Source organism: Dama dama, chromosome 9, assembly GCF_033118175.1.
Source record: "Dama dama isolate Ldn47 chromosome 9, ASM3311817v1, whole genome shotgun sequence".
Taxonomy (NCBI): Eukaryota; Metazoa; Chordata; class Mammalia; order Artiodactyla; family Cervidae; genus Dama; species Dama dama.
Genome location: NC_083689.1, coordinates 39,911,730 through 39,932,399, shown reverse-complemented (window position 1 = coordinate 39,932,399; position 20,670 = coordinate 39,911,730). Strand labels below are relative to the sequence as shown.

Genomic DNA, 20,670 nt, shown 5'->3' with positions numbered 1-20,670 from the left:
AGGACACAGTGGTGTGTTTTGCTGAGACTACGTGGGTATTTTGTTCACACCTGGCCCCACGTCCAGTCCTCAGGAGTATTGCTCTCATGCTCCTCTACAGGTTCACTATTCTTTCAAGTCCACTAGGCTACCTTTGGGCTGCATAAATTCTATACCCCAAAAGGATTGATCTTAATAGTATCTATTTTGATTTTTAAATAAACACACTGGAATAGTCCAAAGGAGTCTTGTTTTGGAGCAGGGGAACTCTGCTCTTCTTTCTGCAACATACTCAAAACTCTGATTTTGCAACTGCCTTCAGAGTTTATTTATGAGCCATCTCGGAAAACTACTTTGACAGTCACACCTTGATCTAATAATCTGCCGTGTTTATTTCTAGTGTTTTTATGCTGTGTCAAAAATCAGATTCAGCCTCAAAGGATAAAGATTTCTAGTTGTAATGAAAGCCAGGACTCGCCCGGTCCTGAGGCCACGTTCCAAGGAGAGTTCCACGTGGTTTGAACAGTTGGGTTCTCATGCTGACTTAAAAATGATTCTTAAAATTCAGTCCTATTACCTCTGTTACACCTTGACTAAAGAAAGGAGACAGGCCATTTCTCAGCTTCTCTCACTGTGCGCTTCTGTGATCCTTCCTCCTTCGCTTCAAGGTCCCCGTGAAAAGCTATAAAGCCCTCACACTGTCGTCTGTCAGTACTGCTACTTGCAAAGCTGATCTAATACTGCATGGTGAGTCAACCCTTTGCATTAGCCAGATTTCCAGGTCAGACTTTACAGTTTACATCAGCTCTGTTTATGGGAATACTTTCCCTCAAATTATGCAGGTGGTGGTCAATCAGCTGTCCTATCTAACTTGCCATTCTCAGATGGGAGATGGGGCTCTCCCATTGTGTTGGGAGGACAATTCCTTTTGCCTGGTGGATTAGGGGAAGTGAAGAAATGACTAGGAAAGAACTGTGCTGGCATCTGGCATCTTCCTTGAAATACCATAACCTGTCAAGGACATGCACTGAATATTTCTCCAAATGTTATTTTGGATTTCAAATCCACAGAAGTAAAAGCATAAAGCCTTTGAACTGACACCATCCAAGCACTGGAAGTCAGGGTAACAATTCTCAGCACCAAAATCACATGCGTGGTAGACTGGCTTGATCTAGCTGATCTGCTGGAGAAATGCCAAGAATTGATTGACTCCCTAATGAGGAATAGGGTCAGCTGTTCCATGGTGCAGGAGAAAGGTTTATTGGATGTGTACACCATGCTTGCAGTACAAATGCACTGCTTATTAACAAATGCCCTGCAGTTTCTTCTCAGCCCTGGATGGTCAATTACAGGGGCCAGTTTTGCTATGGCTGGGACAGACCACATCACTAACCTAATTGGTACCCTCCTGCTCCCCTTCTCTGCCGTTCTTGCACTATGATGATCAAGGCACATACCCTCTTGTCCCTCTCCCCAGGGAATACTTAAAGTCCACTGTGTTGTTTTTCTCTGTTTTTACTCAGTCTGAGGATGGATGATTAATCAATTGGAAGTCTGCCACGTGTGATGTTGGGGTGTTCTATGAAATGGGAAAAGGAAGGAGAACGGCTGGCAGTCACAATGATGAGGTATGTGCACAGAAGGCCGAGCGGCAGTGGTGTGTGTGAGCACAATCAATCCTATGTTTAGGCCACTTTAAACTCTCCCATGCCTCAGGCTCCTTACCTGCTGCTGGGTGACAGATGGGCACACGCACCTGCTTCCTTTACCCACCCACAGTAGGGGTCTCTGGAAGCAATACAGGTTCTGCAGGAAGAGAATGACTGTGAGCTTACCTAGGGCCCTTCCCTAAGCACCGTGAACATCCAATGATCAATGAGGCAAATACATACTTTTTACACTTGCCATGCCGCTCACACCGGCCAAGGGGAACCTTGATCACACAAGTGGAGAATGCAACATACAGAGAGCTGCTGGCTTTGTCCAGCTGCATGCCCATGATCCTCTTGTCTTCTACTCCGTCATAGCTGCACCTAAATTTTTAAGGCAGGATAATATCATTCATAGTCTCTCTTGGGCTAGTTCTCTTTTTCCTGCCACCACCTGACACCCCTGCTCCCAGCCTATGAGGTTAGATCTCTTCATCTGATCTAACTGAAGAAGCAATGGATCCTTATGTGTGCACCCACATACATACGTATGTGTTTACCTATATAAACGCACACATTAGCAGCAAGGAGAAAATAATGCTTTTAATGTATGAAAGGATTTTTACAAATAATGCTAAAAGTCATCTAAAATGCATAAAATCTAAGCCTACCATGATTTCTCTGAATGGAAAAGATAATAACGTGACAAATAATTACTAGAAAAAGAACCAAACATTCTACGCACTTTTCAGGATTGTAAACGCTCATCTCCTCCAGGAAAAGGCTGTCATTTAGGAAACCACTGTTTCCTGTCCTGGCCAAGAATTTCAAGATGATTCCCTTCTCGGATCCCAGGAAAACCACAGTGTGGTTCTGATATGGGCCAGCAGCGGTGTCCACCGCAATTTTGGTCAGGCGGTATCTAAAATGACAGGATCACATTTTTTATATCTTTGTTGGTCTTTCATTAACGTGTCCCCCTTTTCCACTTCAAACAATTGTGATCGAGCTTTCTAGTAAGAATCTCAAGAAAAATATATGCATATAAATAATGCTCTCAAGCTGTTCTGCTCCTTTATTTCCATATGTAGAGCATTAGTATGGTTCAAAGGGGAGGAAAGAGGTATGTATGTGCAGAAGCCAAGTTACATAATAAATACGTAGCCATACCATCTGAAACCACTCAGCAATTATCCCTTCCATGAGCAACAAGGAGAGACTGATGTCTTCTATGAAGAGGGGAAGAAATAAAGTGAACTCATTTAATATTTTACACTAACGACTAACGTTTCACAGAATACTGAAAAGAAAAGCCCTAGCTACCATTTTTCCACAGTCTTCCTCTGAGGTGCCAAGACTTGTCAATAAAACGTCAGGTTGGGAAGATTTTGGATTGTGTACAGAGGGGTTGAGATTTCTGAAGGATGAGGGGGAGGGGTAGAGTGTGAATGGCACTGTTAATAAATAAAAGGATATATAAGCCAAACAAAATTCATTTAAAGCCAAAGGTAAAGAGCATTAGTCCTTATCATCCTCTTGGGTAAGTCCTACATGGCATCTTCCTTCTCTAAAGTCCCACAGCAGTTCAACAGTCCATGGATACCCTTTTCTCTGTAAGCAGTGTGGCAGGAACTGGAAAACATGGACTCTTCTGCAAGTTATGGACCATGGTTTCCATCTTACGGGCAAGAACTATTATAGTACTTCATGCGTGCAAAGTTGCTTCAGTGGTGTCTGACTCTTGTCGACACCATGGATTGTAGCCTGCCAGACTCCCCTCTCCATGGGATTCTCCAGGCAAGAATACTGGAGTGGGTTGCCATGCCCTTCTCCAGGGACTCTTCCTGACCCAGGGATTGAACACAGGTCTCCTGCATTGTAGACAGATTCTTTACTGTCTGAGCTGTCAGGGAGGCCTGTGTGACAGCTAACAATTCAGAGACAGTGCTCAGATGGAATCTGCAGCATGTTTTGCAACCACAACAAACAAACAGGTATGTACATCCATTGACTGATTGTCTTCACGCTCCTCTACTTGAACACACGTGGAATTAACCAGCTAAGGCAAAGGAGACATCTTTGTTTCCTCTAATTGCTGGCCCAGGTCCAGTTACCCTGAAACTCTCTGAACTGTGTTTTCACTGGGAATGTAGTTATGGGGGTTTGGTGGCATCCACCCAATCGCCCAGGACTTCAGAACTGAACCCAGGCCTGGATGACAGAAGGGGTTCGTGGCACTTCAAATCATGATCCACCGATGACAGGTCCAATGATCATGGGCGGCAACAGGGGAAATCCAGTAAGGACGCGGTTTGCCTGACACTCACCTGACCATCGTCCTCAGGAACCATGGCCTGTTGATGATGGATGGAACGGCCTCATCCATGAGCGGGTGCGTTTTGATGAAATTCAAGGTGTCATCAGGAAATTCATTGGAGGTGGTGTATTTTTCTAAGGAGGAGGAGCCGGCGCAGCAGCCTGGCCTATAAAGAAACAAAGGAAGAGAGCATCTATCACGCTTTATGGCAAATTCTTTGAATGAGCTGCTTCTCTGTGCAACTCACATGAGAGAAAATAGACTTGAGGCTGAGAATGGGAAGCTGAACAATGCATAATGCCACCAAAAAATATGCTTAGATTGCCTTGGGCCGCCTCCGCGCTCCATAGAGAAGCCTGAGCCAGGATGGTTCAGCCTTGGCTGAGAGCAGCCGGGTTTCCCCGCCAGAAACACAAACAAACCCCATAAACAGTGATGGAGCTCGAAACAAATGAGAGTCTTGAAACAAGTGAGACATTTGCACGTCTCTGGGACTGCTCTGCCTGTCCTAAAACCCTGCTAGGAGTTCTGGAGGTATTTGTTCCACAGGAGACAACTGGGCTGACTTTTTCACAAATGTAGAAAACAAAGGTGTTCAAAAAGTCACTGGCCTTATGTAACCTGCTTTGTGGTAGTGGTTTAGTTGCTAAGCCGTGTCCGTCTCTTTTGCGACCCCACGGACTGTAGCCCACCAGGCTCCTCTGTCCATGGGATTTCTCAGACAAGAATACTGGAGTGAGTTGCCATTTCCTTCTCCAGGGGATCTTCCCAACACAGGGACTGAACCTGCATCTCCTGCTTGGCAGGCAGATTCTTTACCACTAAACCTACCTGCTAGACTCAGTATAACCCTCTCTCATTACCAGGAGGTCAGGGAACCTTTTGTTTTTTATTGCTTTCATTTGATTTGGGTAGGCATGAAAAGCCAATTACACTGAAATTCTCATCTGAAAAGTCATTTTAAAACATGCTGAACAATGACACTGAAGATCGGTTTCTAAAAGAAATGACATGCTTTCAAGAGTAAAGGTACACCTCAGCAAAGTCAGATTAGGGAGATACTAGCGCCAGTCTTGGTCAGACTCCTGGCCTCCCCTCTGGTGCAGGAGAGAAAAGCGGGCCCTGACAGCACTGGCAGGATCTAGCCCTGGGCGCATGCTTTCATGGCACTAACCCAGCCAGTCAGGGAAAGCATCCTGCTGTCTGTAAGAGGGACAGGCCAGCACGCGGAACGATGACCAGTGGAAAGTCACTTAAAGTATGCGTCCTGCTTGCCTGGAAGGTAGTCAACACTCCTTCAGAGAATCCACCTGACTTAGAGACTTTGACAATTCACCTGAGGTTGCCAGGGTATATTTTTTACAATTAGCCTGTTCTCCTTTAGTAACAGAGAAGGCACATGCCAGATGATTCAGGGGATGAGAAAGGATGGATCATAGAGGTTTCTGCCCTGGGTACAGTGATTCATATTATCTAAGGTAGTTCAATTCAGTGAATTGGGTTAGGTATTTTTTGGGGGATGGAATTGGATGTTGGAGGAAAGAGTTAGAAATCAAAAATTTTAAAAGACATTGGGTTTCCTTCCACAGATTCAGTGGAGGGAGCTAACATACAGGGATGTTTCTGTATTTTCATAATGTAGGTTTCAAATGCTGTAGGCGTCAGACACGACTGAGTGACTGAACAACAAAGGGAGGTATGCTGTGTGTGGACCATAAAGAGGGTAGGCACAGGGCCGGGAGAGGGGTTCATCCTGTCCCAGTTAGAGAAATGAATGAAATGGTTTGTTGTTCAGTCACTCAGTTGTGTCCAACTCTTTGCGACCCCATGGACTGCAGCATGCCAGGCTTCTCTATCCTTCACCATCTCCTGGAGTTTGCTCAAACTCACATCTGTTGAGTCAGTGATACCATCAAACCATCCCATCCTCTGTTGCCCCCTTCTCCTCCTGCTCTCAATCTTTCCCAGCATCATGGTCTTTTCCAATGAGTTGGCTGTTCATATCAGGTGGACAAAGTATTGGACTGGTTTAGTGTGCAGATTTGATGGAAATTACACAGGACCAAAAGTCTCTAGATTGTCTCTGGACAATAGGTTCCCCGTGAAAGCACTTTTGGGGCATGTTTTGAGGATGAGGGAATCTATGATACATCCGGACCCCAAACAGACTAGAACCCTCAGACCAGAGACATCCTAATAATGGCGCACTGCACCTGCTGGTCCCTACCTGCCCTTAGCCCGGGATTAGCTCTGATCCAGTCTAGTCACAGAATCCAGTGAACATCGGTAATATTTTACATTTTATTAAGGCTGAAAGACATGGGTCTCTGTGAAACTGAAGGGAAGCAGGGAGAAGTGGTGGAAGTCATCTCCCCAGCAGCTTGCACAACACACTCTGTACCTCTCCGGGCCTCAGTTTCCTCAGCTATAGACCACTGGGGCTGCTGGGGTGGATGGCTCCTGTCATCCAAGGATTACAGTGGATAATCTACAGATATAGAATCTAAGGGAAAGACTAGAGAGTCACTGTTTTGAATATAACTTGGGTAATTTGGGGTTTTGGTTAAGGGAATGAAGGTAAATGGCCTCATAGGCCTTTCTGTTGTGTTGGCATTTGTATATGCCAGCATGGAAGGCCTGGTGTGCAGTTGATAAGATGCTCATTGTGTGTGTGCTAAGTTGCTTCAGTTGTGTCTGACTCTTTGTGGCCCCGTGGACTGCAGCCCTCCAGGCTCCTTTGTCCATGGGATTCTCCAGACAAGGATACTGGAGTGGGTTCCCATGCTCCTCCAGGCGTACTCCTCCAGGGTATCTTCCAGTCCCAGGGATTGAACCCATGCCTTTTACGTCTCCTGCATTGGCCGGCGGGTTCTTTACCACTAGTGCCAACTGGGAAGCCCAAGATACTCATTATCACAGGAGCTAACTGCACCACTTCTGGAAATTTAAAAGAGCCTGATAAACATGGGCACATACCTGGGCTTAGGCACGCGTTCATCAGGAACTGGTGTCCATGTGGAATCTGGAGACTTCTGTTCTTTGAATCTCCCAGTAAAGACATTGGCGATGTCATGCATGTCATAGGCACATACTGCAGACCCAGGGATGCTGTGATGGGGCATTTCATACAAAGTGTTACTTATGCAACAGTTCTGCATGTCGTTTGGAAAACATACACCAAAGAAACTTCCCTAGTACTGGCAGTTGAAATTTAATGTTCATACCCTGAACACTATAAATGTAAAAGGATCCTAGTGCATAAGGAGAATGTTTCAGTGAATCAAATTTGCCTTACTGGTCTTAAAGAAAGGGCTAGTTAAAGCAAAATCATAGGGAAAAAAACCCCTTTTTTGGTCTTGTGTCTGGCACTGCTTTTATTTATAAAGGAGGAATGGTTGACCTGGTGATTTTCAAGTTTCATGAATTTCCTGAAATTAATTACCAGTCTTTAAACCAAAGATAAAATGGGCAACATTCTGCATCTCTGATATTGGTAAAAGTTTGAAGTAAAAGTGCCCCTGCTGTCCACATATTCCTTCTTTGAATTTGGCTTCTCAAGTCAAGGACATCAGTAGTGAGAATGTATGTGTGAGGAACCCAAACATATTTTATGTTAGTCATTGTACACTGCAAATTTTACTTCCTGTTTATTTGCATAAGACTAAACAGTTTAAATCTCTAGAGCACCAATGCTTTGCAAATAAAATGCTCGATTAAGTGCTAAATAATAATAACATCAGTAATCTCTACCTATAATTATATTCTTGCCTGGCACTCCTGGAAGGACTTTGGGGTTGTTTTTCATCAACGGTGAGAAGACATGAATTATTCATTCATCTAGGTACATTACTTGAACCTGTGTTTGTTTCTATGGTTGTTCCTTGATTTTGATCAAATAAATTTCAGGTACTGGCTGTCCAACAGTTTGAATCAGGCTTTGAGATAGTGGATCACTGCACACAGAAGCACCCAGGGCAAGACACAGGTGCTCGGCAGCATCAGCAGCATGCAGGGCAGGGAGAATGATTTGGCCTGGATTTTGCACATGTCGAAAGGATATGGAAAACACTCCGTGTATGATTAGGAGAATTTTATGCCATCTTTAATTTCATAAAGTAATTATTGAAGTATTACTAAGAAAGTGAGAAATGGGGGAGGATTAGAAAGCTTATTTAAAACAGAGTGGCACGATAAATTTTAAAGTATGTGTGTGTTTCATAGTGTGTGTGTGTGTGTGTGTTTGTGTATTATTTACAATATTAAGTCTATAATAAGACAGTGATGTCCATTTGTTTTGAAACTTCAGCGCTCCTAACATTATTTAATTTTGTAAGACTCTTTTCACATCTCGCTCTCCTAAAAGTAAGAGATATACACATTTACTTTAAATATTAAGAAAAAAAGGATAAATTTTGAAGTATTTTATGAGGCACTTCATAATCGCTAAAGATACCCTAGGGTTTATAATCTTGAATCATGTGTAAAATCCTTTCTTTTTTCTTCCCTACTTTATCCCCTCCCTTTATTCCCATCTTCTGTTCATTCAGCACATATTTATGGAATCCCCAGTCTCAAGCAGTGAATGCTAAGTAAATAACAAACCGGGCTCTCAGCTGATTCACAATTCAGTGTGGCGGCAAGCAACAAGAGCAGTGATAATAATAATAACAGCAACAACTTTCCAAGACCATCTGGTAAAGGCAATATATACGAAAGGCTTGTGCAGAGTTCCAGGGGATGTGATTGGAACTGAGCCTTGGAGCATTCCCAGGGGTTCAGGGGGCAAGCAGATAGCTTGGGGGAGCAGACTTGGTGAGACAGCAGGGTGTGAGTTCGGTCAACCCTCTGCACTGGAGGAGGAGCTGACACCTGGCCATGATGGGTTTCCATGCCATGCCAACAAGGGAGCTGGGCTTTATCTTCAGGGCAAGAGGAGCCCCAAAAGGGTTTGAGACAACCTGACGTGATGGGAGTGGGAATGTGTGGAGAATGGGGTGGAAAGGGATGAAACCAGAGGGAGTAGTCAGAGAGGGGCTGTTGTTTATAGATGGAAGGCTGGTCTGCATACTTTTGCCATTTTCTGATATTACTGACCAAATATGGTTTCTGAGGCTGCATTAGCATGCACTCATTGAATGTCTCCTAGGGACCTTTAAAGAAAATTCTTTAAATGGAGTATGTGTAATATTTAGGAATCTACTACTTTGTTGTAATCACAAAGTAACTAATTTTCTCAAAAAACATTAAAAAAAATTAGAAATGTGCTCTGAAATTCCACCAGCACTTACATTCCTATGTTCCAGAACAATCTTCTTTTTCAACACTCCTAGATACATGGGTTCCAAAGTGCAAGCAGTTAAGGTCTGAATTTTTACATCTTTTCTATTCTGAAGTCTAAAAACTCCTTCAGATGGTCACAACTTACTTAAACATAACTAAATACTGTTTGCTGCAATATAGGTTTATGTTTCCTTATATCTTCAATGGGGAACTCTTGACCCTTGCCCTCTGTATAATTGAGGAATGTTATTTCATCCTTCAGTCTGCTCTGTTGTGGGCTTTACCCAGTTCTTAGGCATTTTTTCCTAGGCTGTCCTCCAGTCTCATCAGGTATGTTCCTGTCATCTAGCCATTCATCAGGTTCTTCAAAATCTTTGTAAAAAGTATAATCCAAAACAAGACAGTGTATCCCTAGCAGAAGCTCAGAGAGAACAGACAGAATTGTACATAGTCCAGTGCAGATACTCCAATTTCTTGGCCGCAGCCAGAGTGCGGATCATTCCCACAGGAGAGTGCTAGGACTCTGAGGTCTGGGAGAGCCGAGTCCCAGGGGACATGGTGCCCCTCTTCCTCTATTTTTGAGTCTCCGCACGTGTCCACTGCTCCAGGAACAGTTATTAGTGTCATTTCATAGCTCAGTGTCTTAGCTTAAATAAACACAAAAATACGAATGAATGGGCTGAGACTCAGTATTTCTCAGTACAATGTTTGATGACTTGTAAATCCTCAGGGGTGGCGGTGGTGGTGTTGCTCAGTCACGTCCAGCTCTTGTGACCCCATGGACTGTAGGCCACTAGGCTCGTCTGTCCGTGGGATTTCCCAGGCAAGCATACTGGAGTGGGTTGCTATTTCTTGCTCCAGGGGATCTTCCAGGCCCAGGGATCAAACCTGCATCACTTGCATTGCAGGTGGATTCTTTAGTACTGAACTACCAGGGAAACCTAAATCCTCAATAGAACCCTCCAGAATCAGACAGTGGTGCTGTGGTTGGGATTCTGGTTCGTCTGACAGGATGATAACCAGGTGGGATGCCAGATGGACTCATCTACTTCCTAAATTTCACTCTGTAGAGCATTTTAATACATATCCAGTATTTTTACTTCAAAAATTACTGATCTAGTCATAGAAATATTAAATGTCAAATAAAATGTTAGGTGACCTAGAAAAGAGGAACATTCTTGAGTGCCAGAGCTGCTGCTTCTATCTGTGGACTACCTGGACCAGACAGTGTAATTAAACTCGGTTTCCTCAAGTGTAAAGAGAAGGCAACGGTATTCACTTTTCAAGATAATTAGAGGGGTTGAGAAATAACACATGAATAGTGTTTCTGTCCCAGACATCTGAAAAGAAGATATTGGTATAATTTATCTCATTACTTTCTCCAAAATTCTACTCTAACAGCACTTATACCGATTATCCACTTGTGAATGAAGACTGAGTGTTAAGTCCTTGTTAGTTACAAATAGTGAATGGCAGTGTTTCCATCAGTTGCAAATCTTGTGTATTAGACAAGAACCTCTTGGGAAAAGGAAGCCGGGAAGGACTGATGAAGTCCGCACTGCCAAGGCATGGTTACCTGTTATAAGGTGTGGAGAAGGTTGCCAGGACAACATCACGGCCATGAATACGAATCACGTTGGTAACTGCCTGCAGGATGTTGAAATAAAAATGGGAGTCCCCGGGAACGGAGCAATTGAGGCGAGCCTTCAGGAAAGAAGTCCACTGCTTCTCCAGGACTCTCTGAGACCCTCCCATGTCATTCTTACAAACCTGAGCCACCCTTGGGAAAACTACCTGCAGAGGGAAAATGCGGAGAAGAGGAAATGCACTTACTTTGCATGGAGATCTTGGTAGAATTTACCTTTCTTAGAAAAATAGAAACAGAACAAGAAGACGCTTAATTTAATCCTGTGTTTGTAAAATCAGTGGCAAGAAAAAAGGGAAAAACTCAGCATTGGAACAGCATGTTTTGAAAGATAAGGCTGTGGCATTTAATAGAGAACCATAAATCCTTCAGGGGATCAGCTCCCAGGCACATACACTCATTTCCATACAGACTGCTTAGCTTTTTATTTCCTCAAACAAAAGCACACTTTGTATGCGCCATCTCTGCCATCCTCCCTGGCTGCCTCTGGGCCCTGCCTCTCATGCCCTGAATTCCTCTGACTGTGCAAGTCACCCTGGTATCGAATTTGTGCCCTCCAACTCAGTGGTCTTGATCCACTCTCTGGTAGAAATAATCGAAATAGACATCCCTTAAGTCTTCTATTGCTTTTTGCAATGAATACAGTCAAGACCCTGGGTTTGCTTATAGGTATTGAATAGTTACTTTCTCTCTGTAGAGCAGCTCAATTTAAAACAAAACAAAACAAAAAAACTTGATGAGTAGACCTGGAAACCACATCTTTCTTAAAATACTTGAAACTCATCTGTTTATTAAGTTTTCAATGTATTTAAGAGGTTTTCCCTGTATTCTGTTACTAATCAGAAAAAGCATATAGGGGTTCAAGGAAGCAAAATGTTTCACTTCCACCAATCTTTGTTGGGTCTTCTCAAAATGATGACCTTGTCCTTAGATTCATGGTTTCATTTCCAAGCCATTCATAACCACGTTGACCCCATATTAAGACATTCTCCCCTCTTACCTTTCCCATGCTGTTGTACTCCACTGCTATTTCCCTAAAGAAGAAGTAGATGTAGTCGCCATGATCTACCGCTTGGACAAAATACGGTTCTGTGGACAAATGGGCACTTTAATTGGGGGCATGTCACACAGAGTTAAAAGAACTGCAATCAGTTGCAAGCAAAGACATGTTATGAAATAAAATTGTAGGGCCATTAGACATTTGGTTAACACTAACCATTTCTAGTGACTTTACACATGCAAGGGCTTAGTGATTTCCCAAAGCATTTAAGCTTACAGATTTAATCTTTCAGAAGCAGTTGCAATGAACAATGAAGAATAAATGAGTTTTGCATATCTCTGTAATTTTATTTTCTACAATACAAGGCTCATATTACAGAACAGATTTTGCACACATTGCCTTGTCAACCTTGACTCATTCGGGTTGTGAACAGCTTTTTTCCTGTTCCCCACCACCTCTAATTCCCCATTCCCTTCCATGAATGAAGTGTTTTGTTTAGTTGTTTTCATGTGGGACTTTGGAATGAGAGCTTGAAGCAGGAAAGATGAATGTAATGTATTCTATTATAGTGGTGTTGGTAGTTTTGATAATACTCCAGAAACTCAAGGGAAGTGAACAGGGGAGGTAATAAATCAACTTGGGGCAAGAGATGCAGTTTCCACCCTCCTGTCTGTGAGAAGCCATTGCTAAAATGAAACTACAATCTGGACCGTTCACAGACGCTAAATCTCCTTCAAGATATATATCTCCCCCGCCACACCGCCTTTCTTTTTTTAATTGTTTGTTCACCTTTTAACCATTTTGAATCATGCTTGACGGTCCGTAGGGTTGGGCTGTCTCCAAGACTCCGGTAGATGACTGCATCAATGGCAAGGAAGTCTGTCACTGTAGCAGAGTATAGTTTTCCATCTTTGAAGAGAAAAATGAGAGGAGAATATGGTTAGAGCAAGATGGTGGGCATGGGGGAATAATAGAGACATCCCCCACCTGGCTTTGCTATATCAGGCAAATAAGATAGGACAACTGGGACAAATCCAAGAGTCACTAGGAAAATGCTTGGCCCACATTCCTAACCATTTTAAATTGGGATCATGAGAGATGAAACATTTTTCATTTTTAAATTGCATGGCAATTTCTAAGCAGCAGCAGCTCAGGGAATAGGGTAAATGAAAAATGTTGTTTGCTTCACTCCATTAGATGGACCTTGACTGAAATCTCAAGGCCAAGGCCCCTTGGACACTGTAGCCACCACCATACCGTGGTACACTGGGTTAGGTAGGAGCCCCGGGAAAGAGAGAGGCTGACTGTATCACCAGAAAAATTTAAGTGCAAGCAGAAGTAAGAAAGTCTGCAGCCTAAGCAAGTGAGGGAAGTTGAAGAAAGAGGATTTGTAAGCAAAAAAGAGCTGACTAAAATTGCTACATGTAATCATACTCTGATTAAAAACAAGAAAAAAAAGAAGATTGGTATGTGTATCCTTTTTGAGTCTCTGCTCCTCTTTACCTCAATCAGGAGAGCCACTAAGTCCTACCGATCTAGCTTTCCATTTAAGAGATACTTGTTTCAGTATTTCCAAAGTCTCAAACCGAGAACATTCTGATATACAAGAAGCCAAAATAAAAGAAGGGGAAGGGATGATGCTGAGTTCAAACTGGACTTTTCTTTAAGAATTCATGCTCTTTGGGACTTCTGCTTGAGGATACATCCAAGGCAAAAGAGAGACAAGATGATTGAAAATGAATCCTTAAAATTTTTGGTTCTTTTGCTGGATTGGCAAGCATTCTTTACACAGATAATCAAATGGGCTGTTCTGGAATAGTAAAATCTGTGTAGATGAAATGGAAACAATAATTATATTCAATATAAAAAATAGCTTCCTTGGCTCAGCTCTAATGGGTTACCTGTCTTCATTAATTGTGGTTTCCAGAGCCTCTTCAGAAGTGGCTTATATACATCACAGTTCTCTTGAAGTTCTAACCCTCGTGGGATAAGCATATGGTTCTGTTTTAAATAAACATACCTAAGCAAAGTCTTTGAGGTCTACTTTTGGTCTTAACTGATATTTGCTCAGTTTCAGGTAGAGCTGTCTTCATATCTACATTATTGGCAGTCATATATCTGTACGTGTTGACCTTCTCGGTTAGATTTTGGCTGCAGACAGCAAACCTTTCTATTGACACACATGTGTCTGCAAAAATCACAATTTTTCTTGTAGAATCATAGCTCCGGGTCATTTGGATATGCCTGAGGAGGAGAGGACAGTGGGAGCTGTGTGTGTGTGTGTGTGTGTGTATACACTGCTGTTGAACACTCCTTCATACTTTGTTTTACATTTTAAACTGGATATCTTTCCAGAAATTTTACTTGTAAAATAGAGTACTATTTTGTCACTCTTGGTAATATGACAACTATTCAGGGGCAGCAAGTATCTTCTGTTTATAATGGTGGAAGTTTTAAGAGCTTTCAAGCATTGCAGTGAACATGGATTCATATACACCTTCTGCAGCTGCTAGATGGTTTCATGGGGTTTGCTCTTGGAAGGTTGGTGGCCTTAGAAAACACCTGCTCATTCTCCTCTTTCTGCCTTGGGCTGCTCCTTTTTCATTAGTAAATTTACATTCTCCACTGCAGTCCACAACCTCCATTACTGTATTACTAACGCAGGTTCCAAGGGTCAGAAAAGTGCTGCAGCAGAAGTTAGGCACTTAAGAATATAATTCTCAAGCACTCTTTCCAGCGGCATTGCCCCTACCCATGCTTACAAACAGATTTACATGACTTTGTGTTTCTTACAAGGCTGCTTGCTAGGAATGCTCTACCTTTGGAGGAGAACCTGAGAAACCTTTCCTTCTTAACTTGGCACAAACTGCCTCCTCAATTTTTGACTGCAGATTTGGGTTCACAAATGATGACACTGAGGATGTGGTTCAAGGAGCTGATCTTTTTTCATAATCAAAGCCCTAAAGTTCCTCATCAAGCTAGGATGCGTCAGGTTTTAGCTGTGGTGATGGAAATTATAGCTAACTGCTTTATTACATTTCATAACAATCACTATTATACCAATACTTCTCCCTACACCCACCTCAATGAGCACAGCTGGCAATGAATTCCACAAAAATCCCCATCTGAAAGTCATGGCTTATTTGCTTTCATTCTATATCCTTTGCAATGGAAGGAAGGAGTAGCAATGGGGAGTGTTGGTCAACCTCTGATCATCAGCATCATCCCTTCGGCCACTACAGTTCTATCAGAGACAGGCATGTAAGCTCATGAGGTCATGATATTTGAGAAGATGTACTGGTAACCAAGAGAGCTTCCAGAAACTTCCTTTTGTCTCCTTCCTTCTCCCTTCTATATGTAGACAAGGGGATGCGTGTGCATGCTAAGTTGCTTCAGTCACGTCTGACTTTATGCAACCTTATGGACTGACTGTAGCCTGCCAGGCTCCTCTGTCCATGGGATTCTCCAAGCTAGAATACTGGAGTCAGTTGCCATGCCCTCCTCCAGGGGAATCTTCAAAACCCAGGGATCAAACCCACATCTCTTAAGTGTCCTGCATTGGCATGTGGGTTCTTTACCACTTGCGCCACCTGAGAAGCCCAGACAAAAGGATATGTAGCCCTAATTGAGACCCAACAGTCATCCTATGACTGTGAGAACAGCCAGTCTCCCTCAGAGAAAGAAAGAAAACTGAGCAGAGAAATGAAAAGGACCTGCGTCCTGGATGAGATGAATGAGTTGTTGAATCAAAGCCACCCCAAAGTCTACCCCACCTTAAATATTCAGTTCACACCAGGGGTTTGAGGTGGGATTTTCTATTACTTCAGCCCAGGCATGCCCTCACCAGTATGCCACATGTTCAGCGCAAACTTGTTACTCTTTCTGAAGGCAGAGAAGTATGGGTAAGCATGGCAAAGACTTGTCTTAAGAAGTGAGGAGAGAAAAAAAAAGAAGCAAGGAGATCAAACCAGTTGATCCTAAAGAATCCACCCTGAATATTCACTGGAAGGACTGATGCTCAAGCTGAAGCTCCAGTACTTTGGCCACCTGATGTGAAGAGCCGACTCATTGGAAATGACCCTGATGCTGGGAAGGATTCAAGGCAGGAGGAGAAGCGGACGGCAGAGGATGAAAGGGTTGGATGGTATCACTGACTCAATGGACATGAGTTTGAGCAAACTCCAGGAGATAGTGAAGGACAGGGAAGCCTGCCTGATGTGCTGCAGTCCATGGGGTCGCAAAGAGTCAGACATGACTGAGTGGTTAAACAACAACAACAACAACAAAAAAACACCAAAAGTACAATTTCCATATGAATTTCAAATGGAAAAGGCATTCTTAGTTACAGTAGTCACCAGAGAATCAAAGGACAACTGTGACTCTGCGAATCCTCCAGAGCCACAGGCTGAGCCCAGGAAAACAAATGCAATGAGGAGAAATCAGGAAATCAGGTCGTTTACCTGCAAACAGTGCGATATTGGCATGTTTGGCATCGTAAGGGCATCTGGCCATTCCGCTAAATTCATCACCCACAGGTTCCAAAGTATCCATCTAAATGAAATAATAGGACTAAATTAGGAACAACAACTGACAGTAATGACAGCAACTAATATTTACAAAGCACTTAATTTTTTGAGCAATTTATATGCCTGGTGCAAATAATGCTCAAATACCCTCTGAGGTTAAGTCTTTTGGTTTCAGATGGGGAAGCTGATGTTGAGAGAGATTAAGTCACTTGACCAAGATTCTGTAGCTAGGAGAGTCAGAAGAATCAGTCATGTCTGCTTGACTCAGAACCATGACAATAAAGAGATTCCCATATCCTCCTGGAATGCTAGAGAAATAAGCATCTTTCTCCTTGGAAAAGGGATTTCTGACGTATTCAGCAGGAAAACATATTCCCCCATCCCCTAGAATTATCTGCTAATTCTAAGCCATGAACTCTACAGAGAATGACCTCAGTCTTGGTTTTGTTTTGCCAGAGGAGTCTTGCCTTTGTGGGTTAAGTTCTAGGAGAAGACTCTGGAATTCTTTCTCAGGTTACCTGCTAGAATAGCATGGCATCAGCAAGCATGAAGAAAAACACGGATGCAAGCAGAGCTCAGGAGGCCTTTGAGCCTACTTCAGAAACATGTCTGAGCCTCAGATTGTGTAGATGAGAAAGAGAGGCCCAGAAGCTGAGAGGCTCCCATGGGCCCCAGATATGAGCAGTGTGCTTGCCTCGTGACTCCCAACTCCTCGTGCCCAACCCAGACTTGTTCCTGGTCACCTGAGTATGTTTAGTGAAGGAAAAAGGAAAACTAACTGTCTTTTAAAAGGGCAGATTGCATACGAAAACTTGGATTTCTTGCATCTTTTGAACATGTGGGTAAGTCAATTCAGGCCCTTCTTACCCAAGTGGCAGCAAGCTATAGTTGAGTAACGGCTACCCCTGCCATTTTCTTCAGATCGGCATATAGTCTCTAGCACCAAGACCCCTTTACCCATAGATTGTATCGACATCCTGCTGGCTTCACTCCTACAAGTTACCTGCCTGGCTCATAGGCATTTGCAGGTGAGGCAAAGCCTTACCAGCTGTTCAACAAATTTATTTCCCTTTCCTCCATATCACACTAAACTACATTTCCCATCCTCCCTTGCAGTCAGGTGTGATCACATGACTGAGCTCTGGCCAATGGGGTGGGAGTATAAGGCTCTGCCCCCACCTCTAGGTCTTGCCCCAGAAAACCTCCCCAGATCCTCCACTCTTGCTCTCTTTCCACATTCTTCCCTTCTCTTTTCATCTTCTTCACTGGATCCTAAAGAGGATCCGGTGGAGAATTCCAAGATCCGAGGAGATCACAGGAGATGGCAGACATATAAGCAGGACGGAGCTGGCTTTCTAAATAACCTCTCAGAATAGAAACTCTCTGACTGACCCACACTTGACTGTGATGTGAGCAGGAAATGAACGTCTGTTGATCAGCCGACAGTGCTTGGCCCATCTAGACCAATAACTCAGGGGTTCCTCTCACCCTCCCTTCCTGACACTACGAGAGCTTCCTAGCATTTTAATCTCAGCATCACAAAGACCAAACAGTGATCTCCTCCACAGCACTAATGTTCTGACTCCTCTGTATTTCAGTCTTCTTTATGGTTTTAGGCTATTTTGTTTATCATCTGGCAGTGGCATAGTTTGACTCCAAATATGAAAATGGAAAGAAGACAAACCCAAGACAGCACTGAGGAAGGATCTGTGAAATGCCCTTTAGCACTAAAATCAAAGTGCCTGGAGTTGCTGCCCAGGAAGAAAGAGCAAGATCCTTACTGAGCAGCCGCTAGTATAGTCCAATCAATTGTGCCCTTTGCCCTCAACTCACAGAAACTTTTCAAGGATAGGACAGACCTTTTCTATGTGCAACCACTTTGAGATCTCCCCCATCAAAGCCATAATGCTTGTTTAAGCTGTGGCTGAGAATCACATAAAGCAGTTGTGTTAAAAACACATTTTTAGGAGAAAGATGTTCAAGTAAGACACCCTTTAAAGCAAATGTACTCTTCCCCGGCACATGTTTATGAAAGTCTTTTCCTAATATTTTAGCCCAACAAGAGCTTCCTGTTGAACTGCGACAGACTTTACAGCCATGACAAGTATTCAGAGTGATACCTGCTATACAGTGATGCAACAGAAATGCCGTTATCCCAAGCAGTTGCAGGCTGTGATCCTGCCCATGGGGAAACAATAATATAAGAGGGGGATATATTTTTAAAAATGTACCTATTTCTAAAAAAGCGGCCACAGCTATAGCTAGTCAGGGGCGGGAAGCAATGAGGAATTAATGTATTGGTTTGTGAACTTGGAAAGGTCCAGAGACAAGACAATGCCATGGTGAAATCCTCTTTCCCTGAAGTAAGAACTAATCCTTGTAGCAGTCATCAAATCTCAAACTTAACAATAGCCCCTGGGAAATTAAATCACTGTAGGGTAGAGATAATTATACTAAGAACCAGCCTGACTTGTGCAGAAGTTTAAGAGGTTTAGAAAACAGGAGGGAAAAGGTATGGAGTGTAGTTGTAGATTTATAATGGACAGCCTTCAGAATTCTTTCCCAGATAATCTTATTTGGGGCTCTAATCTCTCTAATATATTCAGCTTACTTCTGTTATAAAACTTGTGGAAGTCAGGGCACGGTGCAGAAGCAGAGACCAAAATTTTGTCATCTTCCTGCTTCAAAGTAGTTTCACTTTATGCTTCTGAACTCTGTGATTTGGGTCTTTCAGTGGAAGACTGGCTATTGTTTTTGCTTTGACCCTTTGGTCCTGATCTGATGATTAAAAAGCACTTATGAGATAGGCTGTCCATTTTCTCTGAAGCCAAATACATTATGTCCCATGTCCTCGGGAAATTCCCAGTCTGCCCGGAGAGTCTAAAAACACTTTTCTGAGCAATTTCAAGCGTTCTCATTGCCATTCTCCATGCTAGGTGTATCCTGTCTGTCGTTCCTGAGAGGCCCTGGGCTCCCAGAACATGTCTCGGTAGGTGTGGCTAGAACAAGGGGAAGGTGAAGGCACTTCTTAGAGGTGGAGCACCTTGGGGAATGGAACACGTGCGGGAAGAAGGAGCTGGATCCCTTGCAGGCTGGGTAACACAGTGCCAAGGAAACCTGTAATTTGTCATAGGAGATAGGTTTCCAGCTAGGGAATTCGTTTGGATTTGTTCGAAGCATTCATCTTAATGAGTCCTAAACAATGACACACAGGGATGGAATATTAAGTGGCAGAATTAAAGTCAGAGCTCCAGTACACCGTTACTGGCTGAATGTTTGACTTGACGGGCTGCCTCTTACCACCTGAATTAGCTCCTGTCCTTATGTGAAATTTTAATATCTAGTGATAGTATTTTTTTGCATTGTTGTTCAGTCGTTAAGTCATGTCCAACTCTGCAACCCCATGGACTGCTGCATGCTAGGCTTCCCTGTCTTTCACCATCTCCAGGAGTTTGCTAAGACTGCTTAGACCTCAAACTCATGTTCATTGAGTTGGTGATGCCATCCAACCATCTCATCCTCTGCTTTCCTGGTGGCTCCGATGGTAAAGAATCTGCCTGCAAAGCAGGAGACCCGGGTTCGATCCCTGGGTTGGGAAGATCGGCTGGAGAAGGGAATGGCTGCCTACTCCAGTATTCTTGCCTGGAGAATTCCATGGACAGAGGAGCCTGGTGGGCTACAGTCCATGGAGTTGCAAAGAGTCAGACACAACTGAGTGACTAACACTTTCACATTTTTCACATTAGTTTAAACTTATAAAAATACCAAAAAAAAAAAAAAACCACATTGAAAATATTATGTATCTTGATTACTAAGTTAAAAAAAATTTTATTTATCTATTTATTGGCTCTGGTGGGTCCTAGTTGCTGCAAGTGGGCTTTCTCTATTTACTATGAGGCAGGGCGAGGGGGTAGTCTCTAGTTGCCGTGTGCACTTCTCACTGCAGTGGCTTCTCTTGCTGTGGCTCACGGGCTCAGTAGTTGTGGCACACGGGCATAGTTGCTCCACAGCATGTGGGATCTTCCTGCACCAGGGACTGAGTTATTGCAAGGCAGATTCCTCACCACTGACCCCTGGGAAGCCCCATTACTGAATTGTTTTTGGTGCGCCCTCACATGTTGCACCTGATCGGAGTGCCTCCCTTGCCTCACTCTAGTGCTGGCGTGCTGGTGCCCATTTCCAAACGTAAGTGGAAGATGAGCATGAGGGTAAAATAGATTCTCCCTCTGTCTGTGCTAAGGCACAGTCTTTTAAAACTGTCCAGCCCAGGCTGG

The 20,670-nt window shown here is 43.4% G+C and overlaps 1 protein-coding gene across 13 annotated transcripts in view; it reads right to left on the bottom strand.

Annotated features, from left to right (window-relative positions):
- Positions 1-20,670, bottom strand: part of SEMA6A (semaphorin 6A) — a 129,480-nt gene that overhangs the window by 32,872 nt on the left and 75,938 nt on the right. For 12 of the 13 annotated variants that reach the window (XR_009694128.1, XM_061150948.1, XM_061150944.1 and 9 more), the window contains 9 exons: positions 16,331-16,421; positions 12,660-12,779; positions 11,871-11,959; positions 10,802-11,019; positions 6,922-7,053; positions 3,956-4,111; positions 2,374-2,550; positions 1,872-2,012; positions 1,705-1,785 (listed from right to left, as the gene is read on the bottom strand). Coding sequence is in view for 12 of the 13 variants with exons in the window: in XM_061150948.1 (XP_061006931.1) it covers positions 1,705-1,785; positions 1,872-2,012; positions 2,374-2,550; positions 3,956-4,111; positions 6,922-7,053; positions 10,802-11,019; positions 11,871-11,959; positions 12,660-12,779; positions 16,331-16,421 (1,205 nt within the window). In the remaining variant the exon portion in view is untranslated. The remainder of the gene's footprint in view (positions 1-1,704; positions 1,786-1,871; positions 2,013-2,373; positions 2,551-3,955; positions 4,112-6,921; positions 7,054-10,801; positions 11,020-11,870; positions 11,960-12,659; positions 12,780-16,330; positions 16,422-20,670) is intronic. The other variant, XM_061150951.1, reaches the window with a different exon arrangement.